The sequence below is a fragment of the Melanerpes formicivorus genome, unplaced genomic scaffold (assembly GCF_026170545.1).
Source record: "Melanerpes formicivorus ecotype bairdi unplaced genomic scaffold, bMelFor1.0.p_v2 SCAF_38, whole genome shotgun sequence".
NCBI lineage: Eukaryota > Metazoa > Chordata > Aves > Piciformes > Picidae > Melanerpes > Melanerpes formicivorus.
Genome location: NW_027142390.1, coordinates 3,937,382 through 3,963,566, shown reverse-complemented (window position 1 = coordinate 3,963,566; position 26,185 = coordinate 3,937,382). Strand labels below are relative to the sequence as shown.

Genomic DNA, 26,185 nt, shown 5'->3' with positions numbered 1-26,185 from the left:
GAAACCCATGTGCTGAGCACATGGGCAGGGTGGGGACAAGCACACGGTGATGACCCTGTGGGCAGCTGTGCCACAATGCCCCACAAGCAGCACAGCTTTTGGGTATTGGTGGCTGGTGAGCCGGCCTCAGCACCCTGCCCTGCACCAGGCTGGCAGGGTGGCCTGGCAAAACACAGCTGCTCTACAGAGCCCTTGAGTCACCTCTAGCCAGATGGAGAATTGGCTTTAAAAGCTCCAAACTGGTTTAAAAGGAGCTGTGGACCTCTTGTTTGTCCCTCACACAGCTGCACATCTCCATAGGCTGACTGCAAGAAAACCAGAAAACATCCCAAATTCTCTAAAATTGAATATGTCACCATCACTAAGCATTTAACTCCCAGTCCTTCAAGTCTGTGTTTTCATGCAACGGAGGCGATGAAGCCAGTTGGAAAGAATGCTGCCAGGATTCACAGAATGGGGCTTGCAAGCAGCAGGTTGGATGGGTACTGACTGTGCAAGGTGTGAGACCCTGGGAGCATGACCCTGGCTTTCAGCCACGAGGATGAATAGGAAAGTGTGTAACACAGAGATTCTGGACTGGTCAGGACATGTGTCAAATAATACCTTAACAAGTACCTGAGTGATGTGTAGGATTACAGAAGGTAGAATCATAAAATCATAGAATCACCAAGGTTAGAAAAGACCTCAAAGATCATCAAGTCCAACCTGTCACCACAGACTTCATGACTACTAGACCAAGTGCCACATCCAGTCCCCTCTTGAACACCTCCAGGGATGGCAACTCCACCACCTCCCTGGGCAGCACATTCCAATGGCTAACAGCTCTCTCTGTGAAGAACTTTCTCCTCACCTTGAGCCTAAACTTCCCCTGGCACAGTTTGAGACTCTGTGTGTTCTTGGTGGGAAGTATAAATGGGTTTAAGAGACTGCAAGCTGTTACAGCTACAGGAAGTTTGAGCCATGGACAGGAAGGTATTAGATAGATGATGGTTTTCACCTGGAAAAGAGGAGTCTAGAGCAGTAGGTATTAGATAGATGATGGTTTTCACCTGGAAAAGAGGAGTCTAGAGCAGAAGGTATTAGATAGATGATGGTTTTCACCTGGAAAAGAGGAGTCTAGAGCAGAGATCTGTCTCAGCTGCCTGTACAGAAAATGGCCATTGAATTTCTTTTTGCAGATGTTACATAGAAGAGACAAGGGTGAAATATTCTGTAGATTCTGTAATAGTGTTCTGCAGATGATGCAAATTCAGAATCCAGTATTTGATTTTTCCTGAATGCCTAATGTTTAATCCCACTTTTTACAGTGGGCTACTTATTAACACTTGGTAAACAAAGCAGCATATATTTCTGCATATCATTCAGATTGGAGCCTTACTTTTTTTCCAAAATGGAAAGCCACCTGCTGCTTTATATTTTATTATTGATTCCTGCCTTTGCATCGTCAGACTTTTTGATAACACATGTCAGAAACATCAAGGTAAGTAATCAAACATGTATGGGGCTTCCATTCTTCATAGATTAACTTCTTACCATTTGTCAGAGAGTACAGAGAGCGCTACCACCAGGAGCTTTGTGTTCTCTGTTACACAAGATCAGACTTGGGACTCAGATCAATTTACCTCTAATCAGCCTCAGTTTTGAATCAGTTCTAAAGCAGCTCTCCTATCTTTTTTTTTTAAGCATCACTTTTCTCTGTTTTCTCTGTCATCACCACATAATGCTAAAATGTTTTAGCAATCTTATATCATCTCATGTGTTAAACAATCAGTGCTGCCAGGGAACTGACTTCAGCACCTGTAAAGCAATGCAAAGTGCCAGTGAAAAGAATTGTCCAAGGAGCAGAAACCAGAGATACAACAGGGCATTCAGAGAAATAGGTCCATTATCCAAATGCCATGGTAGGGTTCTCAAAAGATTTGCATGTTGGCATGACACAGAACGCACACCTGTACCACAAAGGGGCTGTTCTGGTTTTGACTGGATCTCTGAGTGAGGCAGTGCTTCCTGATGTTCTGCCTCATTTTCTTCAGTTAAATTGCCAGCCATTACTCCTCACCTCAATACATTATTTTCTCCTCTCAGTACTTACACACTATGGAAAGTTACAGAGGGGAGATCTCTTTAGGGAGCCTTGTGGGCTCGTGGGTAGAACAGGACGGAACAATTTACACTCAATTTTTGTTGAAGAGGTTATAGTCTTTCCAAGAATTTTTCTTTGAAAATCAAGATAATAACATATCTAACTTTAAAAAAATCAGCTTGGCATTTATTGCTGCAAACTGGAGATGCCATGGATTCTTATTATTTAATCATTAAGTGGCCCAGCTGTAATAGAGCTATTCCCTCCTGATTACCATACTACCTGTTGTTCTCTGTATGTCTTGCAATGCTTAAAGCCTTTCATAGTGGAAAATAGCCAAGGCTCTGTGCAGTGCCTTATCTGTACATTCAGAACACTACAGAAAGGTCAGTTGATTCTCCCAATTTTGTTACATACTTTATGCAAATGTAATTTGATTGAAATGGAGGAGATTGCTAGGTAGTGTGAAGGTCTTAGTCCCCATCGCTGTCTTAGCTCCTTTGAGCAAGTAGTGTGCCAGCAAGAAGTGATGAAGCCTGGCTGGCCGGTGACCTTCAGGCTGTCAAAGCTGCCTTTAAAGCTGTAGTCAGGTAAACACAGTTGGCAGACCCAATTCTGCTGAAAATGGAACAAAAATCCAAATCAAGGGTCCCTATATGCACTTGTACACCTTCTTCCTACATATGCAGCTACTAAAGGTGGGGAAGGTTTTTCCTAGGTTAAAAACTACCCTTAGAACTACTCATTGGAAGTACAGGTGACAATAATACAGCCTTCCTTTTTCTGGCCCTCATTTTGGCAGCAGCGAGACTCCCATACGTAGCTCAAGAGGAAGTTAAGTTTTCATAGCTTAGCTGTATTCTGGTCTTTTTTTTTCTGTGACAGCCAATTCACATCACTTGGGATGATGAAATCTTCGATGTTGCTGTAGATCTGCAAATAATACCTTGTTTTTCTTATGTAGTACTTTGGGTCCAAGGTGACCTAATTGTGGCCTTCCAGTATCTGAAGTGGACCTACAGGAAGACTGGGGAGGGACTTCTCAGGATATCAGGTAGTGATAGGACTAGGGGGAATGGAATGAAGCTGGAGGTGGGGAGATTCAGGCTGGATGTGAGGAGGAAGTTCTTCCCCATGAGAGTGGTGAAGCCCTGGAATGGGTTGTCCAGGGAGGTGGTTGGGGCCCCGTCCCTGGAGGTGTTTAAGCCCAGGCTGGATGAGGCTCTGGCCAGGCTGATCTAGTGTGGGGTGTCCCTACCCATGGCAGGGGGGTTGGAACTAGATGATCCTTGTGGTCCCTTCCAACCCTGACTGATACTATGATACTATGTGGGCATTAAAAAAAAGCCCACATAGGTTTGTGAAGCATGAAGTGTACACACAGAAAGCATCTGTATGGCAAGTTTAAAAGAGGAACCTAGAGAAACATACACAGACCTTTTGGCCAGACTCTTACAGAAGTTGAGAAGCCTCCCCACTAAAGTCTTACATTCCTACAGACTTGAGTATAGTGACTTGAAAAAAACACATCTTCAGAATAAGCAAAACTGGAAAAACAAACCAAAACAAACCCTTGTATGTCTCAATTTCCAACCCCTAAACCTTCAACCTGTGAAAGGTAATAAAAGCCGTAAAAGTTGCTGAGATGTGTGTCTGACCTGATATTTTATTGTATCTTCACCCTTCTCTTTAGGCAAGCAGGTAAACATGCACAGAATGTGACCCAGGAGGCCCTTGGAGCCAAAAGAGATAAGGGCTTTTTAGCTGAGCTTACAGGAACTGTGTTACACAAGTTGTTCTTTTAACATGATTCAGTAAATAGCTCCAAACCTGTTGTCTCTCAGAATAGACTACGTGGTACTTTTGTAGAGCTTCTGATATGTACATGTACTCTAGGAGCAAATGTGCAAAAAACCCAACCCAGTTCTAATAGTTTTTCTTTCCCCTCTGTGCAGCCTTTCATAGTGACCACCTCTGCTCTTTGTAAGCCTGCTGCCTTATCATCTTACCTATTCACATCAGAATGAGAGGCTTTTTGGGTGAAACAGGAAAAGTTTAGGAGTAAAATTTAAAAGAGGGTAAGGATACAACTACCTGAAAGGTGGTTGTAGCCAGGAAGGGGTTGGTAGCTCCTCCAGACTAAACCAGGCAACCAGAACAAGAGGACACAGTCTCAAGCTGTGCCAGGGGAAGTTTAGGCTCGAGGTGAGGGGAAAGTTCTTCACAGAGAGAGTCATTCATCATTGGAATGTGCTGCCCAGGAAGGTGGTGGAGTCACCATCCCTGGAGGTGTTCAAAAGGAGATTGGACATGGCACTTGGTGCCATGGTCTAGTCCTGAGGTCTGTGGTGACAGGTTGGACTCAATGATCCTTGAGGTCTCTTCCAACCTTAGTGATACTGTGATACTGTGATATATCTGCTTGGTAGTTTGGATGTGTGTGTAACTGGAATAAAATGGATGAATTGGGAGTTTTATGCTTCAATACAAATCTCTTTTTACTTCTCCTGGCCTGTATCAGGAACAGTGTGGCCAGCAGGAGCAGGGAGGTCATTCTGCCCCTGTACACTGCACTGGTTAGGCTGCACCTCGAGTACTGTGTCCAGTTCTGGGCCCCTCAGTTTAGGAAAGATGTTTACTTGCTGGAACATGTCCAGAAAAGGGCAACAAAGTTGGTGAGGGGCTTGGAACATAAGCCCTGTGAGGACAAGCTAAGGGAGCTGGGGTTGATTAGCCTGGAGAGGAGGAGGCTCAGGTACTTCAACTACCTGAAGGGAGGTTGTAGACAGGCAGGGGCTGGTCTCTTCTCCCAGGCAACCAGCACCAGAACAAGAGGGCTGCACCAGGGGAGGTTTAGACTGGATGTTAGGAAGAAATTCTTCATATAGAGAGTGATTGCTCATTGGAATGTGCTGCCTGGGCAGGTGGTGGAGTTGCCATCATTGGAGCTGTTTAGCAAGAGACTTGCTGGGGTGCTTGGTTGCATGGTTTAGTTGATTAGATGGTGTTGGATGATGGGTTGGACGTGATGATCTCTTCCACCCTGGTTTACTCCTATTCTATTCTATTGGAAAATTAGTTTGAAAAATGAAAATGTACACTAAAGGACCCAGAACCAGGAAATCCCAGGAAAAATATGTCACCCTCAGGACAACACATTCTGCTTTTACTTTGATGTCACCATACAGCCAACCTGTGCTCAAAGAATCTGTATTAAGCAGATTTTTATCTGTTCTTTAGTGTCAATGACATTTAAATATAACTGGCACTGAGCATTCAAGCCTCTTGTTCTATCACTCTCCTGATCTCTGAGGCTGTCCATTATTGTCTCTTTTTCACCTGAAAGAAGATAACTTCTTGTGCTACTTGAGCAAAACACAAAAGCAGCAACGTTCAAAGTTCAACTTTTCAAACCCACAATGTTCAAGGTGCACTAACAGCAAATGAAAACCAAAAAGGTCACCAAAATGGGGAATGCTATAAGCAAAACAGTTGTACCTGTGTCAGATGCCTTGCTTGGTCTTCCCTCAAGTTTACTCACTAATGGGGACCTCTCTCAAGCCTTCCTTCTCCTGGACAACTTCTTTTGACCTGGAAGCAGATGACAACTCCATAAGTGCTAAGTGATTTCTTTCTAAATGCAGCTTTCCTGACTTAGTCATGATTTGTTCCCTTGTTTTTCTCTTTACAGAAAAGAAATGCTGACAATGAGTTGGTGAGTAAGGCTTGGTTTTGTCCAGGCTCCTGACCAAGATTTCTAGTGACAAGAATATTCTTGCTCTGTTCACAACATGTTTCTGTGAGTTCAGACTGAGCAAATGGCTGTTTCTGAGTGTGTGTGATGTGGGGAGTAGCCCAGAGTTGCTTGTTTTAAGCAGTAAGATTAACCACCGTTCCTTTCCAAGCTCTGATGGAAACCCCTGGACAAGGAAAGAGAATGGTCAAGTAATTTTTAACTTCACTGTGTTAGAATAAATAGCAAAGTTGTTTGAAGTCACCTCTGTATCTCTAACAGACTTTCATTCTGTTTTGGTTATATTTTTGGTTTATGATGTAGTTATGATGTAAGGAGAACAAGAATCATCTCTGGGGCTGGTTTCAGTTGGCACCCGTACTCCACTTTAGCAATGGTTAAGTGTTTTGATTGTTTGGGGACCTTCTTAATCAACCAGCCACAGATCAGACCCACCATAAAAAACTCCAGGGGTCTTTCCAGAGCCAATTTTACTGCAAGAAGCAGACTCATTGCAGAGCTGCCTAAGGAGTCACATCTGTTCTTGCCTATGCTTTCGTATTGTTTCCAGCAACCTTATACCAGAGCATTCAAACAAAGTAAGTATTGCCCTACCCATTTCCTTGTTTAAAGAAGAAGGAGAGCCCCAGTTGTGAGGAAATTGAGGGTAACATAGACTGGAATTTGGAGCCATCTGGAACTGTTTAGGTCTATTTATAAACTTAAATCCCTGCTATAGGAGTCATCTGCTCAGCTAATAATTACAGTCACTAAGACAGTGAGGCAGCAGTAAGTTGTTGTGCCCTCTGACTAACCATAAATGAAAGTCACAATCTTAGCAGAGAAAAGACCTGAAGTAGGATTTTCTTAAAGAGGCTGTAGCTATAACTCCTGAGACAACACCATGCTGGCAGAGGGATAGAGAGCCCAGGAACGCAGCTATGCTCCAGTTGTTATGATGTCTTTCCTCTTTTGCTTTGGAGTAGAAGAATGTCCTGCCGTGGTTTCTTTTTAAGAAGTTGATGATGGCTGATTAACACAGGCATCAGTGTTAACAGCTAGCTCTTTGTCTTCTCTTCTCCATTTTTCAATCTACAGGTTGTCAATGGGATCGAAACCTATAGCATGAAAATTGACAGTAAAATCACTTCCCGATTCGCTCACAATGTCATCACCAGCAGAGCTGTCAATCGTGGTAACACGCACAAAGAAGTCTTCTTTGATGTTGAACTCCCTAAGACAGCCTTCATTACCAACTTCAGCATGTGTGTAATCCTAGCAGTATTGTTAGAGAGGACTGAAAATTGTGCAAGTGCAGCTGAGAGAAGCCAAACCCAAATGTTCTCTCTTACTTTGCCATTTGATAGATTTCTGAATGCCTCCTGGGTAATGTTCTGATGCTCTTAACTTGCACAATGCTTGGCAAAAGGCAAACATTGGTACATCTCTAGAAAAGATGACTCATTTTCAATTACTTCTATTCATCATCATGGACCTTAGGGAATGGGAGATCTCTGGAAATTCATTGTCCTTTTCAGAAATACCACTTACTCTGGTGTTATCAAACCTGAAAAGCTCCATTACTCAATTTCCCTGATGTCATTATAGCTTCATTTATCTCTCAATTTAAAAATCATCTTTGAATAAAAGGCAGGAAGTAGAAGTATTCTTTTACCCTAAGTTGCAGTACCTTTAGGTTTTGGTACCTTTAGTTGCAGTAATATGCAATTCTCACATCATTATGAGGTCCATCTCTGCTAATCACATATGCCTGGTTTATTTTCAGTGAAAAGAAACAGTAGCTTTTAGGCATAACTACTCTTAATGCATGCCAGAACTTTTAATGTAGGAGGAGATGAATATCCCATGAGAAATGACTGTTTAATGGTGTTAAGGAGTCCGAGGATGAAGTGTTCAGTTGTAGACAGATGAGTCTCGTCGAGAGAGCTCTCTTGTTGTTAGAGGAGATGGTAAGCTGCTGAAGTGTAGGAATGTGGTAGGTGTAAGTAGAGTTCTTATCAGCCCAAAGTAAAAATGCATTTAAATTCTCTGTGAGATACTGAACACAGAGCTCTTCACTCCAGCTGAATTCCCTGAGATGACTAATTGCAGTGACAGTGCTGAAATCTTGACAATATCAGAGTTCTGAAAGTGTTTTTTTAAGCAAACCAGTCAATAAGCAGACAATTGCCTATAGTAACTTTTCATAGAGCAGTGCAAAAGCAGATTATTGCCTATAGTAACTTTTCATACAGCAGTGCAAACCATTCAGCTAAACTAGGGCTTTTTCATCTGCAGGACGATTGATGGTGTCACTTACCCTGGAACTATAAAGGAAAAAGAAGTTGCAAAAAAACAGTATGAGAAAGCTGTTTCGAAAGGACAGACTGCTGGTCTTGTCAAGTAAGAGTGATGTTTTGTGTGGCTTCCACATCATCATCCCATAGCAAATTGTGAGGTTGGAAATGCTTGGTTCTGGCATATTCCTGACGTTTGTTTTTTACAGGGCTGAAGAACAATCGCTGAGTTAGAGTTATTGTAGTGTAAATTATAACAAGGAGATAAAGCTTCTGACTGCAGCTGCAATTATGGAAAGACTATTTCTGCACATTTGTGATTTTCACTGTTCCTGGGATTAGGCTCACTGGGAAACCTGAATAAATTCTGGAGTTTGAGCATGACTTAAGCAGTAGATCGAAGTTCCTGTCTTTGTTTTACTCCTTTCTGAAAATGCTACTCCAAAACTCCAAACAATAAATACTGTGGAAAATGATAAAGATTTTTTTTTCCCCTTAACCATTTAAATACAGAGCTTCAGGAAGAAAGACAGAAAAATTCACTGTCTCAGTCAACATTGCAGCAGCCAGTAAAGTCACTTTTGAGCTCACCTATGAGGAGCTGCTGAAGCGACACTTTGGAAAATATGAGATGTTCATCAAAGTAAAACCAAAGCAGCTTGTCAAAAACTTTGAGGTAAGTGGCAAACCATATCAAATGGGACTGTAACTTCAGTACATCTGTTGAAAGTGGAGTGCCATGCTCATTCCAGGTGAGCTGAAGGCCCTTGACAATATTCCTAATGACTCAGGTGAGGAGCCCACACCAGATGCTTTCTGTTTGTAAGCCTGACAAATGGGCTCAGCTATAAGCCTCCAAAAGAAATGCTGCACAGAAACTTGGAAAAGCCATTGCTATGCCTTGGGGTAAAATGGAACAAACACTAATAGATTTAAAAATGCCTTTATAGTATAAACTACACCTTCCTCACACCACTGTGAAGCCACATCACATGCCTTGCTAAAACCAAGCTCCAAGGCACTATTTTTCACCTTTGCATGCCCCAAAAAAAGCTACGCAAAAGTCATTACAAAACTCAGCATCTCTAAGAGCTTATGCAGCATTTGTTTCAACACACTATGATGGAAGGCATACTGAAATATAGGGCAAAGTTGGGCACAACTCACAGCTAATGGCTGGGTTATATTTTTGAAGGACTTGAGTGTTTATTGGCATTTTACAGACTCCCAGTATCGAGCTTTCAGACAAGTTATATTTCCATTAAGGTTCCTGTTTGTCTAGCTTTGTTTTTTAACTTCCCTGTATAAAAAAGCTTAGCCTGCCATTATGAGTTATAAAAGTAAACTTTTGCTTTTACAAAAATCCCTCTTCCACATCTCTAGTGGCCTGCTGATCCTCCCATAGATGGCTAAGTTGATACATCGTGGGGTAATCAATAACGATGAATCCTCAATTAATATTTCAGATTGAAGTTGATATCTTTGAGCCTCAGGGGATCACTGAGCTGGAAGCAGAAGGAACGTTCATCACTAATGATCTACAAAATATCATTAAAAAGACTTTTTCAGGGAAAAAGGTACAGTGACAACTGCATGTCATAATTTATTGTGGTTATAATTCTGAAAGGGTAATGTCAGTGCTAGCAGAGGAAGTGGCAGCAAAGGAATAGAAACAAAGGCAGTAAAGGCTTGCCTGTGCAAATGAGCTGTGAATTCCAAAGCAGCAGGTTGAAGGCCATCTCCATGCAGATCCAAAGCCATGTAGCTGTGAGCATAGTACTGTAGCCAAATTAGTAGGCCTTGTCTCACAGCAGTAGTTTTAAACCTGGATACCAACAGGACTACTGCAAGTTGTATTCTCATGTGCAGAAGTGGGAGATTTCCTGAGACCCAGTCTGCTTAACAGCCTTATCAAAGGTGTCATTCACAGTGGAGGGCTGAGCCAAGAAAGATGGAGCAGTGAAGATATGGAGCTCTCTCTAAATAGCAGCCTCCAGGTATCACACCCATCTACAAATACATAAATACAGTCTGGAGAAGAGAAGGCTTTGAGGAGACCTTTTTGTGCCCTTCCAGTATCTTGAGGGGGCCTACAAGAAAGATGGGGAGTGACTGTTTAGGATGTCAGATAGGACTAGAGGGAATGGAGCAAAACTAGAAGTGGGTAAATTCAGATTGGATGTCAGGAAAATGTCCTTCACCATGAGGGTGGTGAGACATTGGAATAGGTTACCCAGGGAGGTGGTAGAAGCCCAGTCCCTGGAAGTTTTTAAGGCCAGGCTGGATGTGGCTCTGAGCAACCTGATCTAGTGTGAGGTGTGCCTGCCCATGGCAGGGGATTTAGACCTGGATGATCTTTGAGGTCCCTTCCAACCCTGACAATGCTGTAATACCTAACCTGACAAAACAGGTCATTCTAATGTCTGTGAATATAATCATACTAGTTTTACAAAAGCACAGACTTCTTTGTGTTCTGTAGAAAATATTCAGCTGTTAAGTTTCAGATCTAATGAAGCTTTTCTTTTCAGGGGCACATCTCTTTCAAGCCAACTCTTGATCAGCAGCGAACCTGTGCAAATTGCTCACAATCTGTCTTGGATGGAGATTTTACTGTAAAGTATGATGTGGAGAGAACAACTCCAAATAATTTGCAGGTGAAATCTGACAGCTGGAAATTTTGAACTGTTGAACAGCTTAGCTTGCACAGTAAAGGTCAGGGAGCAGTGAGGGCCAGCTGTTTGCTAAAGCACAGGGCAGTGCATGTGACAATACAGCTGACAGCAGAGGGGCATTTCCAGCCATGAGCCCACTCCCCCACTCTGAGCAAGGCAGACTCAGAAGTGGCAGTCAAATTCAACTGAGAGCCCAGGCCATCAGGCAAGTTGTGATGATGAGGCAGCCCAAAGTCAAGGTAGGAAAAGAGTCTGCAGGGTAGGATCCAAATCACTGGAGGACAGGAACAGGTATGGCTGTGACACAGCTGAGAACAAGTATTCTTACAGTGTAACTCAGGCAGGGACTAAAGGTCCAGTCTTAAATGGGCCCCTGAACAAAGAGGAGACTGGTCAGGGCCATTAAAGTCCATTAGTCTGCTCAGAGACTAGACATTAAAGGAAAATAATTTCTGCTTCATCCATTTTACCTTTATAATGCACAGACCTGGTTTTGTGAGGCTTTATTGCATTTTGTTTTTCAGATTGTCAATGGCTACTTTGTACACTTCTTTGCACCAACAAATCTTCCAAAGTTGCCCAAGAATGTTATTTTTGTAATAGATATTAGTGGCTCAATGTCTGGAAGAGAAATAGAACAGGTAAGTTATTACATTGCTATAGAGTCTCAATGAAAGAACCTCTGCTGTGATGGAAGGGATATGGTGACTTACAGCACATATGTGCTACTTAAGATACACCCAGTGGGTTTATGTTGTAACCTCTCTAGTGCTCAGTTACTAGTTTGAAGCATTACTGCAGAACAAAATTCTATACATTTAGAGAGTATTTACTTACTTATAGATGTTATTAGTTCAAAACTCTCAATATCAACTGTCAGGTGTCTGGACAGATCCAAAATGAAACTGTGCATATGGTAATATGTGCATTATCTGTGTTGTTCATTCTGTCTCCTCTGGGAAGCAACAGCTCTTCTTATAGTTAGGACTCCCCATTCTAAGGTAATGCTCATAATTTTCAAGTTTTTGGTGCTGCATCAAAATATCCACCCTTGCTTGCATAGGAGCTTCTCCACCAAGCTGTAGCTGCCTCTTTGCCATCACTTTCAATCTGCCATGCCAGCTTACTTTAGTGTAAGCAGTGATCCATTACATGAGACCTGACTTTCCTTTCTGCTACAAAGATTTACCAGATGTAATTGCAACGGGCTGACTTCACTAGAGGCACTCTGAAATAGACACAGGGACTGGCAAGGACAGAACAAGCTCAGAATTTTTGCACAATGCACTGTATATTAAAGTTGAAACTCCCCAAATGCTGGGAGATTAATCATGTGCAATTTGCAAGCACTCTTTCATCCAATACTGAACCATAGATTTAAATCTTTGTCTTGTAGACAAGAGAAGCACTCCTAAAAATCTTAGATGACATTAAAGAAGATGACTTCTTCAATTTCATACTGTTTGGTAGTAATGTACACACCTGGAAAGAAGCATTAATCAAGGCCACTCCAGAGAATTTGGATGAAGCAAGGAAGTTTGTTCGGGGCATTGACACTGAAGGCCGTAAGTACTTTACTGGACTTGCCAGTAGGTTATTGTGTAAGTTACCAGTTCAGTCATAGACTAGACTAGACTAGAATAGCATAGAATAGCATAGAATAGAATAGCACAGAACAGAACGGTTTGGAAGAGACCCTCAAGATCATCGTGTCCCATGTATCATCCAACACCACCTAATCAACTAACCCATGGCACCAAGCACCCTATCAAGTCTCCTCCTGAACACCTCCAGTGATGATGACTCCACAACCTCCCCAGGCAGCCCATTCCAATGGGCAATCACTCTCTCTGTGTAGAACTTCCTCCTAACCTTCAGCCTACACCTCCCCTGGCACAGCCTGAGACAGTGTCCTCTTGTTCTGGTGCTGGTTGCCTGGGAGAAGAGACCAACCTCTGTCTGTCTACCAGCCCCCTTAAGGTAGTTGTAGAGAGCAATAAGATCACCTCTGAGTCTCTTCTTCTCCAGGCTAAGCAACCCCAGCTCCCTCAGTCTCTCCTCACAGGGCTTGTGTTCCAAACCCCTCACCAACTTTGTTGCCCTTCTCTGGACACCTTCCAGCAAGTCAACCTCCTTCCTAAACTGAGGGGCCCAGAACTGGACACAGTACTCAAGGTGTGGCCTAACCAGTGCAGTGTACAGGGGCAGAATGACCTCCCTGCTCCTGCTGGCCACACTGTTCTTGATGCAGGCCAGGATGCCATTGGCCCTCCTGGCTGCCTGGGCACACTGCAGGCTCATGTTCAGCCTACCATTGACCAGTACCCCCAGGTCCCTCTCTGCCTGGCTGCTCTCCAGCCACTCTGACCCCAGCCTGCAGCTCTGCATGGGGTTGCTGTGGCCAATGTGCAGAACCTGGCACTTGGATGTGTTCAATCTCATGCCGTTGGACTCTGCCCATCTGTCCAGCCTGTCAAGGTCCTTATGCAAAGCCTCTCTACCCTCCAGCAGATCAACTCCTGCCCCCAGCTTGGTGTCATCTGCAAATTTACTGATGATGGACTCAATGCCCTCATCCAGATCATCAATAAAGATGTTAAAGAGCACAGGGCCCAGCACTGATCCTTGGGGCACTCCACTAGTGACTGGCTGCCAGCTGGATGTGGCACCATTCAACACCACTCTCTGGGCTTGGCCCTCCAGCCAGTTCCTAACCCACTGCAGTGTGCTCCCATCCAGGCCATGGGCTGACAGCTTGGCCAGGAGTTTGCTGTGGCTGTTCTTCTTTTTTTTCCCCATTTTTTTTCCTTTTTGTAATACCTGATGAGACACTCCTAAAGTTGAAATGTGCTCAGTATGTGACACCTATTTTTCTTTATACTTTTCTATTTAAGCATCCCCTTGCTGGCAAACCCAGATCTCTCCTTTTCATGCTATTAGGAGATCTGATCAGCTTACAGTGAAAAATGGACCTTTACCTTGATTATCAGTGTTGAACCCACATTTTTGTATCTACCTTGCAGTGACAAATTTACATGGTGGTATAATGAGGGGAATTGATATGCTGAATGCTGCTTACGAAGGAAACATCGTGCCCAAGAGAAGCGCTTCTATAATTATCATGCTAACAGATGGCCAGCCAAACGTAGGTAAGTTTGTGTTGGATGGAATAATAAAGACAGTGAATTAACTAACAAATAAATACTTAGTTGAAATTGGCCTCCATCTTTGAATTTAAGTTCTGCTATAGCAGCATCACACTACTGAAACAAGGTTTTGATAACGCCTCCTAAGAAGTCTAAACACCACTGGCTACATTTCATTTTGTGATTGTTTTATCTACTTAGGAAGAAAACTCAAACTTCTGGTTTCATACAGGTGTATCTAATACTGAGGACATTCAGGCACATGTGAAAAAAGCCATTGAAGGAAAATATGCCTTATACAATCTTGGGTTTGGCTATGGTGTTGACTACAACTTCTTGGAGAAGATGGCGCTGGAGAATAAAGGATTAGCCCGGCGGATTTATCCTGACTCTGATGCAGCTTTGCAGCTTCAGGTACAGTAATCACCACTTAAATTAGTTGAGAGAGACATTAGTTCAGATAACTGTACAGATGTTCTTATTTTGAAGTAATCAAAGTCCCCAAGTGTAATCTGCTACTGAGATACTCAAGAGGCTGCTGTAATCAGAATATAAGTTGCATTTCATTTTCTTGTTCCCTTACATAAACAGAAAGTGGAAGGACCGTAAGAGGGGGTACTGTGGGCTATGGAAGAGGGTTCAAAACTCGGTGTAAGGAGACACACATCATGGTTCTAAAGGACACTTTGGTGTGCACCAAATAGCAGGATGTTTCTGAGTACCGGTCTGCCTGAGCATTAAAGAAACAACGATAGTTAAATGTTTTCCTTTTGTTTTGTTTTGTGTTTCATCCCATAGGGGTTTTATGACGAGGTGTCAAATCCCATTCTCACAGATGTGGTGCTAAACTACCCAGAAAATGAAATATCAGACCTGACTAAAAACAGTTTTAAGCATTTCTATGATGGGTCTGAGATTGTGGTGGCTGGGCGCTTCATAGACAGCCACCAAAACAGTTTGACCGTAGATGTGATAGGTGAAGGCGTAAGTATGGATTTCTTTCACTTCAAGAAGACATGCAAAATGTCTGAATGTTCAGAGCTGCCAATACTTAAAATGTTACTAGTATTTCTTTACCTCAGTGCCAGGATATGTTACTACATATGTGAGGAAAATAAATATGCCAAAGTCATCGCTTTTAAAACTGCAAGTTGGTTGCCTAACTCAGTCACGTACACTCGGGTCAGTCTGGAACAACTTGGTGCAATGTGACTGAATTAGCTCTAATAAAAGGTTTCTTTTTTTTTTTTTTTCCTTCTTTTTTTTTCTCATTAAAGTTTAGTCTCTAAATACTCTACCTGGTTCTTTCAGGAGCCAAACATTCAGTGTTCATCACCACTAGTCTTCATTCAGTGAAGAAAAACTGGTAGAGAAGACACCTGAATAGTTGAAAAGCCTGCCTATTAAAGTGGATGTTCACTTCTAATATAAACCAAGTTGATCTACATGCCTCTCTAGATCTGGATTCTGTACAAATGTTTGCCCCTGATATTTAAGAAACACATGTGTCATATACAGTGCTTATTATGCCCCATACACTGTAGTGTATTCAACATACTATGTGAAATTAGGTATATTTCAAATACTAATAATGTATTATTAAGCATATCTGCTTGACTCTGTTCCCATGTGAAATTGGCATCTTTACCAAAGTTCTTTAAATCCTGAGTAGCCATATCCTAATGAACAAAACTGCCATATGAATTTGGGAACTGCATGATGTCCTGTAGTGTACACTACTAAGAAGCAATGGAACACAGATCCTGATACTACACTGACAATTTCCTGGGCAAGTGCTGTGTAGGGTTAGAGTGGTTTCCAGTTTAATAAGGTTTTCAGACATGAAGGTGTTGATTTTGGGAGGTTCTGGAAGTCCCTGACTACTCATGATACAGTGTAGTTTCCTTATTCCTAACAGGCTAATGATGCTCTGTCATATACTACACAACAAGATGCTGAGGAAACAGCTAAAGCTTACCAAGAACAGGAATACATATTTGGAGACTACATTGAAAGGCTCTGGGCTTATCTCACCATTGAGCAACTCCTGGAGAAGCGGTAAATTCTATCTGGAATAACATCCTAGCTGTGAACCCATTAAGCCTCCTCACTGGTGCAACTTCTAGGGCATGAAGCACTAAGGTGCCAATGGGAAAGCATAAAAATGAGGAAAATGTCCCAACCTGCTCTCCTCCTCAGTTTCACTATTCCCAGGTCAGGTTGAAAATTAAACACTTTAGAATTATTGCAAAACTAAAGCACAGTTTTGCCTTTTGCTTGGATAGTAAGTAGAATCAGAAGTGCTCTTAGACTGTAACAAAGAGTCCTTATTGATAAATTATCTGAAAGGAAAAGACTTCACTTAAAATATTTAATCCAGAGTTCACTGAGTAGTGAATTATTAATGCTGGGAATCTCTACCTGTATTCAGTACTGCAGCTACAGGAGAAGAAAAGGAGAATCTTACAGCTGAAGCTCTGGATCTCTCACTAAAATACAAGTTTGTAACACCACTGACATCCATGGTGGTAACAAAGCCAGAAGACCTTGGCAATCAAGATGGGCTTGCAGATAAACCCATTGAAGGTATCAACATTTTCACAAATTGATTGTATTTTGGAAGTGTTCCTTTGATGCTCCCCTGAAGAAAAGGCTTTAAACACACATCTGAAAAAACTACTTTGCAGCCTTTTGTGTGTATGGTTTATGCAAAATCACTTTTCACTGTAAAGCTCATTTCCATCAAACCATCCTTCATTACTAAATCATACAGGCAAAACACTATAAACTCAAAATAAGTGTCTTTTAAGCTAAATACATAAAATATTACATCCAAAAAGAAATAAAACCCAAGAAGCATTTCTAATCTAATGATTCAGCTATATTCAGTTTAGTTCACATCACTCTTATTTATCTACTTCAGCTTAGGGGTAAATGTGGTAACATTTTTCTGCATTAAGTGCCCTTCACTTCTGAATAATTCTTCAAGCATTCTGCTGATAAAATTTTTGCCTTTTTTCCCCATAACTGTCATAATGGGATATTGAGGTAAAAGCACTCCATGTTTAATTTAACATTCAAGTCCCTATACAGAATAACCACTTCAAAGTTTACAGCCATACTCAATAAGATATAAAAACTTACCCAAGCATCTGGCAGAAGTGATGTCCATTCAGAGTCATCTTCAGCTCTTTGCTTTCCCTTTCTAGGCACTTAAAGCACAAAGATTCTTTTCTGAACCTGTTTCCAAGTAAATCCTCTACGTATGTAGAAGATTTAGAGCAGTGAAAGGAGACAATACTCAAATCACTATTGCTTTATAAGAGAAGAAAATACTTTTTTACACACTCTAAAGTCTAAATTCACAAAGAGGATCACTGAATCATCCAGTCAGTGTTAATAGAATGATGCAAAAAATGCCTTAAAAACCACAAGAGAGCAGAGCCAATAAGGAACAATTTGCAGTGTGGAAATGGCATAACACTAAAAGAATTACTAATAGTGCTCTTGTCATATGCATATCTCATTGCAGTTTTGCCACCCCACATAACAGCTTTTTACTTGCAGTGTGTGTGTTTGATATACAAATACTGAGCTGTGTCATTGGGAAGAAATGGATATTGAAATACTGAATGTACCTGGTTGAACTTTCAGTCTAAGAAAAAACATTCAAACCTGTTTATGTTTGAACAGAATCCTTCCTGTTTAATCATAAACTGAAACACTAATTTTCTTTCTCCTTCCTTTCACTCCTTACCTGCCCATGGCAACAACAGCTGAAGGTAAGCACATTCCTTATTAAATTTGCTTAACAGCTTTAACTGTTAGAGGTGGATTAGGAAATCCACCTTACTTGATCACTTACTTGATCTAGAATGCAATATTTTCAGAAAATTCTTGGTTAATGAAGCAAGATTGTGTTATAAAAAGATTAAAAACATTTCAGCTTGAAAAGCTTGTAAATGCCTCCTGTGCCTGGTAACTGCAGCATCCCACCATCCCAAAATTCAGGCCCAGCACAGCTAAGCTGCTTTCCAGGCTTGCACTGTTGACTCACAGATACCTGTGTGTACCAGACTCTCATACAGAGATGTCTTTGTTGATGCTGTGATTGCTGCTTGTGGCCTTCCAGTATCTGAAGGGGGCCTACAGGAAGGCTGGGGAGGGACTTCTCAGGATCTCAGGTAGTGATAGGACTAGGGGGAATGGAATGAAGCTGGAGGTGGGGAGATTCAGGCTGGATGTGAGGAGGAGGTTCTCCACCGTGAGAGTGGTGAAATGGGTTGTCCAGGGAGGTGGTTGAGGCCCCATCCCTGGAGGTGTTTAAGCCCAGGCTGGCTGAGGCTCTGTCCAGCCTGATCTAGTGTGGGGTGTCCCTGCCCTGGCAGGGGGGGTTGGAACTAGATGATCCTTGTGCTCCCTTCCAACCCTGACTGATACTCTGATACAAAGCCCTGTCCTCAGACACCCCTCCATAGCTTCAGATGTAGAAAGAAGTCTAGTAAAATACTGAAGCAGGTGGGTAAATCTTACTGACTTCCTAGCAGTTCAGTTTAGAACAAGGTGGCATGGAGGAATCAGGGAAGAGCAGGTTGTCCCAGCCCCTTACAGAGCAAACCCCATGCCTTTGGAAAAGTGCCTTTTTCACTGCAAAGCAGGATGTGCTTTCTACCTGTTCATGACCTTTGCTTTGTTGCAGGACTTTTAGGGTTTTTTGTTTTAAAAATGTTTAGAAATTTATACATATTTACAAGATTTTGGGATTGGTTTTGGTAGAAGGAGGGAAGTGGAAAAGATTGGGGGGGTTATTCTCTCTAGCCTCTAAACCAACATTTTGTTTTGTTCACAGCACAGGCTGTCACAGCTTTTCGGGGTAAGTCATTACAGTTTAAGCTTCTGAATGAAGCAGCATCTGTCAAAGGAAATTGATTCAGACAACTGAAATTACTGGAGAGATAGAAACTGTCTTTTCTGGGTTTACAGCTGTATTTTAACAAATACCACCAATTTCTGCTCACGGCTAAAGCGTTGCTCAGTGCTGAAAACATACATAAAGTTGAACAGTGCCAGATTTAAAAGTTACAGCTAAAAATAGCTATTATGGAGTAAATGCCAGTTCATCAAACCACCATTTTCTCCTCAACACTGGATGGACTTGAATTTATTTCTCCTTTGGAATTCTATAAAACAAGGGGCTACAATGTCAGATCTCTGGCTAAATTAATACGTTCAGTTGCTTATATAAATAGAAACTACTTTATTCAAGAGAGACAGCAACTGACCCCTCAATTGCTCATTGGGCAATCCTGGAAATGCTCTGGAGATTAATCTCAGCCTTTCCCTCTCTATCTCTGTCTAGTTTTCTCAGTCTTTATTGAAAAGATTTAAATGCACAGAATCCCAGGATGGCGAGGATTGGAAGAGACCTCTTGCATTCATCTAGTCCTACCCTCCTGCAGATTCACCCACAGCAGGTTGCCCAGGAACACATGCAGGCAGGTTTTGAAAGTCTCCAGAAAAGGATATTCCACAGCCTCTCTGGGCAGCCTGTTCCAGTGCTCTGGCACCCTCAAATAATTTTTTTTCTTATGTTTAGGTAGAATTTCCTGTGTTCCAGTTTGTGCCCATTGCCTCTTGTCCTATCACTGGGAACTGCTGAAAAGAGCCCAGTCCCATGCTTTAGATATTTATAAACATTGAGGAGATCTCATCTCAATCTTCCCTTCTCCAGGCTAAAGAGCCCCAGGTCTCTCAGTTTTTCCTCCTCAGAGAGGTGCTCCAGTCCCCTCATTATCTTTGTAGCCCTCTCTTGGACTCTCTCCAGTAGTTCCCTGTAAGTCTCAAACTGTGGAGCCCAGAACCAGACACAGTAGTCCAGATGTGGCCTCAGCTAGGGCAGAGTAGAGAGAGAGGAGAATGTCCCTTGACCTGCTGGCCACATTCTTTTTCATGCCCCACAGGAGGCCATTGACCTTCTTGGCCACAAAAGCACGCTGTTGACTCGTGGTGAACTTGATGTCCACCAGGACTCCCAGGTCCTCCTTTGGGGAACTGCTTTCCAGCAGGTTAACCCCTTACCTGCACTGGTGCAAAGGGTTATTCCTTTCCAGCTGCAGGACTCTACACTAGCAAGTCTTGAACTTCAAGAGGTTCTTCTCTGCCCAACTCTCCAGCCTGGTATTACTTTCATTCTGGAAAAAAACCCAAATGTCAAAACTTCAGACGTTTTCAATAGATGATGTTGCATTTCCTTGCTAATAGCTTAATCCTTAAGTCTGAGACATTTGTGTCCTACAGATACATTGCTTGGGCCTTGTAGAAACTGTCAAAGCAATTTAAACTACAAATGAAATTTGTCTTTGTACTGAAACTTTACTTTATTCAGAAGGGGCACAAACTGTCATCCCCTGGACCATATGCTTTGAGAACTAGTTAGCAGCTTACCTGGCATATTACCTTCCTGACACATGTACTGTGCAGATGTTGTGTAAATATTCCACTTGGCTGTGAGTTTTTCTAACATTTGTTTTATTTGTTCTCAGCAGTTCCACAAGTATCTTACCAATATTCAGCAGTCCCCACATGGTATACTAGTGGTGAGTAGCTTGAGTAGTGTGCCAGAAGAGAATATTTAAGACTAAATGACACAATTCTTAAGAGGCTTTTAGCTAATCCCCTCCCACAAAAGCAGACAATTTTTGTTTCCAAAGGGCTAGTATTTTAATTTACTTTAAACATCTCTAAATGGCTTTTTCAAGAACAAGTCACTGAGATTATACATGGGCATTTTCTCCTTCCCACTGCTGGGCTTTCTGTTGGTAGCTGCATATTCCCTATTCAGATGAACCCTCCGTAGTACTTTCATGGGCCGCAGAGATGAGCACTCAGAGGTAGCCGTCCTGAACCTACAATCTATGTGCCAAATTTTGCAGTGGTCAAGAGACACAGGATACATGTCATGTACTTGAGAAAGATGAAAGGAAAAAGGACATACTTCATTTTGGGGGGACAGTGGCAGCTATTTTTTTTGCTCCCCGCCACTCCTTTGAGAATAGACTGGACTAAGATGGGCCTACAGCTTGTGCAAGGACCCAGTTGCTGTTGGTCCCCAGCATCAGCAGTTACATTGCCTCAATGTTAAATGTTCATGCAGAACTTTGAACCTGTCACTGTACAAACACCAGTGATTTGCCTTTCCAGTTGATGGAGACCCTCACTTCATTATATCAGTGCCACACAAAAAAGATGCCATTTGCTTCAACATCAATGAAAACCCGGGTGCTGTGTTGAATTTAATAAATGACCCAGTCACAGGTGAGTTTTAAAGGCTTTCTAAAAAATACTGTAAATGAGGATACTTGTAACAAAATGTCATATGCTTAAAGGCTATTTCTCTCTTCTATACTGTTTTTTTTTCCCCAGCAAAGTTAGCAGGAGTTCCTGTAGCTATGATAGGTTACCACTACTGTGGCTGTGTTTTCGCTTCCTGGAGCAAGACAAACTTTTAAACTTTGTGAGAGTTAAAACTTTGGGAGAGTTTAAACTCACTGTGAGAGTTGAAAGACGTGATTTGGCTCAGTGAACAGTAATACAAGCAATAAAATAATCCTTAGTTTGCCATCCCATGGAATTCCTGGTAAAGACTCTGCTGTCACACAGTCTGCCATCGCAGACTCTCTGTGCTCTAGGAAATATTAAAGTTCTCTCAATAAAGGGTTAGTTTTCTTTGTGGAAATCTACAGAACAGCCCCCAGATCTCCACTGGCACAAACATGCACATGTAGTTCTGATCTGTTTTTCAGCTCTTATTTGTTTCCTTGAGTTGTTGCTAAACTTCCACAATGCTCCTTGACATCAGTTGATTGGGTCCTAGCTATCACAGTATCACCAAGGTTGGAAGAGACCTCAAAGACCATTAAGCCCAACCTGTCACCACTGACCTCATGACTAGACCATGGCACCAAGTGCCACATCCAATCCCCTCTTGAACACCTCCAGGGATGGTGACTCCACCACCTCCCTGGGCACCACATTCCAATGGCGAACAACTCTCTCAGTGAAGAACTTTCTCCTCACCTTGAGCCTAAATTTCCCCTGGCACAGCTTGAGACTGTGTCCCCTTGTTCTGGTGCTGGTTGCTAGAGAGAAAAGACCGAGCCCTTCCCTTTCAGGTAGTTGTAGAGAGCAATGAGGTCTCCCCTGAGCCTCCTCTTCTCCAGGCTAAACAATCCCAGCTCCCTCAGCCTCTCCTCATAGGGTTTGTGTTCAAGGCCTCTCCCCAGCCTTGTTGCCCTTCTCTAGACACGTTCAAGTGTCTCGATGTCCTCCCTAAACTGAGGGGCCCAGAACTGGACTCAGTACTCAAGGTGTGACCTAACCAATGCAGAGTACTGGGGCAGAATGACTTCCCTGCTCCTGCTGGCCACACTATTCCTAATGCTGGCCAGGATGCCACTGGCCTTCTTGGCTTCTTAAAAGAAGACTTAATGTTTCCTTTTTATATTAGGCATCACAGTCAATGGGGAACTCATTGGTGATAAGAGACCAAATAGTGATGCAAAGATCCAAAACACATATTTTGGAAAACTTGGCATTGCAAATAAGCACCTGGATTTAAAAGTGACAGTAACTCCTGAGAAGATCACTGTTCAGAATGGCAATGAAAAAACAGGTTTCAGCTGGCTTGACTCAGTCACCTTGCAACAGGAAGGGTAAGGCTTACAGGATGAGTATCAGGCTCCTCTATTACCTTCTGTCCTTCTTTTTTTAGTGTTAATCAATAATATACTTTTAAGATCTGTAGTCTGAATATACAAAAGTATCTGGTTCAGTCCTGCTGGATTCTGCTCCCTACTATGTTGTGTAACTGCTGATAATTCATAAATTTCTCTGCTTGGACTAAGTGAAGAATTTTCCCTGATTCTCTATGCCTGTGACTGAGGTAAAACTAGATTTGGTATTGTGCTTAATGCAACAGTGTCTTGCAAAGTCCTTCAAGAGTAACTTTAGGAAGAGTCTTTCAAACAAGGACATAGTAACCTGGTGTAAGCAATCTCCATTTTAAGAAATGGAAATAGTGATATTTACAGAACAGGTACATTTTGCCCTGTCAGCAGGGACATTTTCCTGATGTATCCATTACAGAATCATTTATACCTGTGCAAAAGGAAGTTTAGAGAAGGAATGGGCAGCAGCTCCTCCTCATGTACGTTTTCTTTGTGTACCTGGAACAAAATGACCTTCTCAAAACATGGCTCTGCAACAGAAGCAGCACTGGAGCACAACTCTTACCCGTACAGCAGGGTGTCACTATGACGGGAATGCTGTCCATATCCCTGCTGCAACAGAAGCAAATCTTCTCTGTCCTAGCACTAACCAAGACAGTTCAGGAGTTGTTTTTTCTGGGACAAAAAAACATAATAAAGGAAAAGCTGTCAGCTGGTGTCTGGGCAAGGCAGTGATGGTTTTATCAATAACATTTTTATTACTGAGCATGAGGTGTTGTGTCTACATATCACTAACCCCTCTGTGATTAGTTGTGCTGATACAGGGCAGAGTTTGGGTAGAAACTTCTTGCTGCGAAGTTAAAGGCTAGGTAGCCTTCTACAGTGTAATGTAGTAAGAGTCTTGGACTGCATGTGGACACACACAGGTGCACATGGACCAAACTAGCCAGCAAACCTTCTGTTTTAAAACCACTGAACAGCTTGTAACGCCACGTTTGTTTGTGGGACATGCTGCTGCTTCTCAGGTTTCTTCTTGCTCTTAACTCTGGGAAGCAAAGTGCCCTAAATCAAGTTTGATTGTTTGTTTGTTTGTTTTTCCCCTCAGTTTAACTTTAACAATTAACAGAAAAAAAAATGTGATGCTCCAAATGGGCAGCAGTGCCTCATTTGTTATTGTTTTGCATCAAGTATGGAAGAAACATCCTCTCCACCAAGACTTCTTGGGCCTGTATACACTGGAAGGTGATAAACTGTCTACACAGACCCATGGATTATTAGGTATGGATTCATTTAGTGTCTTCACAGTCGTCTTTCCTTGGGAAGCCACATAATTCATAAACACAATCTTGTACTTAGACTTTCTGAACTGAGATAGCAGAGGAACCTGAGATGGCATTGATTGGCACATTACAATTTTGAACCAAATATTCTGGGCTCAAGCTTTATGCGTTATCTTCTCAAATGCTGCTGCTGCTGAAATCACTAGCATCCATTTGCCTCACTGCCATCTTGGAGCCTCTTGATCTAGCTAAAGATAATGCTACCTACAGATTTTTTCCCCCCCCTTACTACAGTGTTCTTGCAGCATCTTGGCTGATCTCTCATCTTATCACCTTTCTCCTGAGTACAAGCTCTTTGAGAAAAATACATGTGTTTGGGCAATCAATATTTGCTGAACCTCATTTATGCATCCTTGTAAGAAAAGAAATTGTTAAGGTATGTTTTGATTCACTAGAATATAGTAAAATCACAGGATGCCTCATGTCATCTAAGATTTTAGCTAACAGTCCTTACTCTAGTAGAAGCACAGTTAGTAATTCAGGGATTCAAATTTTGACCCCACTGAATCCTGTTTTCTGCCAGTGCATTCTCTGTTGGAAAACACACAGAAAACAGCTGCTTCCCCCTGCCTTGCAGTTTTCACTTATAAAACCAGATAAGAGGAGCAAACACTCTTTTTGGGTCAATAAGCTTACTCACTGTGGAAAATAATGAACTGCTGCAAGCTTACTCAGTCTTGGCATGCACTTTGAGGCCCAAGGAGAGTGAGCCGGCACAGTTCACGTTAGGTCCATGTGTCACGGGAAGTGCTGTAACAAAACAGGAAGAGAGCAGAATTGGGATAGAATGTTGTTTATACTCCAGTCTCCTCAGGCTAAAGGACTTCTCCACACAGGAGTCATTCTGCTATGGTAGGAATTGCAGCAGCAAGAAAATAGCAAAAGCCCAGGTGACACGGGCACACCGTGTTACGCTTCAGTGATTTACACATCTCATCGCTCTTTCCAGCATCTTGGAATCTGCCTCTGTACCTCACTAAGTATCTAAAATCTGTGCTCATTATAGCACTCAAAGCACCAGCAGCATCCTGCACCAGCCCAGCCAGGAGTTTGTGAAAGCTAATCCTGGCAGGAGTGTGACATTTCCTTAGCTGCCAGCCTTGTTCTGAGCACAATCACACACAAAAACTTCAGAGAGAAACAGATGCATTATATGATTAAGAAAAGCTGAAGACTTGGAGAGTGAGAGCTGAGCAGACAAGGCAAAAAGTGGGGATATCTTGAAGGGTATCTAGAAGAGGCTAATTTTACTGTGCAGTCAGAAGCTGGAACTTTCACCCAGATGAAATGCATTGGACTCTGATTTGTAAAAAGTAGATAATATCACAGGCATAAGTTCAACCTGATATGAAACTGGCTGTTTGCTTATTCATTGACAGCCCTAAGGGGACATGGAAAATTGCATGGGAACGTGGAAGTTCTGGGCTTTCTGTTTGGTTTGATTCTGGTTTAATGTGTGCAACATGCCTGAAGTGGTAATTTTGGCTTCTATTTTTAGGACAGTTTTTCCACCCCATTGACTTCACCATACTTGAAATTCATCCTGGATCCGATCCCAAGAAACCAGATGCCACAATGATTGTTAAAAACAATGAACTGACAGTAACAAGGTAAAAAATAATTAAGTGCTTAGCAAAGACTTCAGAAAGATTACCTTGTCAAAGCACAGTTTCTGCTTGGATGGTTCCACGACTGTGTTTTGCCTTTCAGGGGCTGGCAGAAGGATTTCAAGAGAGATCCTGAGCACGGTGTTGATATTCCTTGTTGGTTTGTGCATAACAATGGAGCCGGGCTGATCGATGGTGTTCACACGGACTACATTGTTTCCAGTCTCTTTTGAGCATCTACAGCTTGCTGAGTATGCCTCTGAAAGAAGAGCACTTTTCAGTGTTCAACAAGTTATTAACCATACAGAAGCTCACCACGCTTTGCACTGCCAAGATGTGATGAATTCTCACAGAGAGTTTTACAGGATAGTCGATCAGATCCTAAGTGCTAAACGGCTGTTCTGCTTGTGTGCACAGACATCACTTATCCCCTGAAAAACATCCTCATTTTGCTGCATTCATTCACTAGCTTTAAAAATCATTAAAATTTGACTCTGTCACACCTAACAGAGACATTCCATCCAATTGTAAATCAACAACCAAGCGCTGGGAGCGATTGAAATAAAACCCCCAGGACTTGT

At 42.2% G+C, this 26,185-nt stretch overlaps 2 protein-coding genes across 3 annotated transcripts in view; one reads left to right on the top strand and one right to left on the bottom strand.

The window, feature by feature from the left end:
* Positions 1-17,185, bottom strand: part of NEK4 (NIMA related kinase 4) — a 41,500-nt gene extending 24,315 nt beyond the window's left edge. Inside the window, exons 1-2 of one of the 2 annotated variants that reach the window (XM_068157892.1) lie at positions 17,076-17,185; positions 5,582-5,674 (exon numbers count right to left, since the gene is read on the bottom strand). The gene's annotated coding sequence lies outside the window, so the exon portion shown is untranslated. The remainder of the gene's footprint in view (positions 1-5,581; positions 5,675-17,075) is intronic. The other variant, XM_068157893.1, reaches the window with a different exon arrangement.
* Positions 1,369-26,185, top strand: LOC137450792 (inter-alpha-trypsin inhibitor heavy chain H3-like). Its single transcript, XM_068157681.1, has 22 exons — positions 1,369-1,480; positions 5,775-5,798; positions 6,915-7,081; positions 8,115-8,219; positions 8,627-8,789; positions 9,580-9,690; positions 10,642-10,767; positions 11,310-11,426; positions 12,182-12,350; positions 13,809-13,934; positions 14,164-14,345; positions 14,730-14,915; positions 15,850-15,989; positions 16,363-16,529; positions 17,675-17,713; positions 18,781-18,804; positions 20,474-20,527; positions 21,132-21,245; positions 22,438-22,642; positions 23,763-23,935; positions 25,496-25,607; positions 25,708-26,185. The coding sequence occupies exons 1-22, from the start codon at positions 1,391-1,393 to the stop codon at positions 25,835-25,837; spliced, it is 2,724 nt and encodes a 907-aa protein (XP_068013782.1). The 5' UTR covers positions 1,369-1,390; the 3' UTR covers positions 25,838-26,185.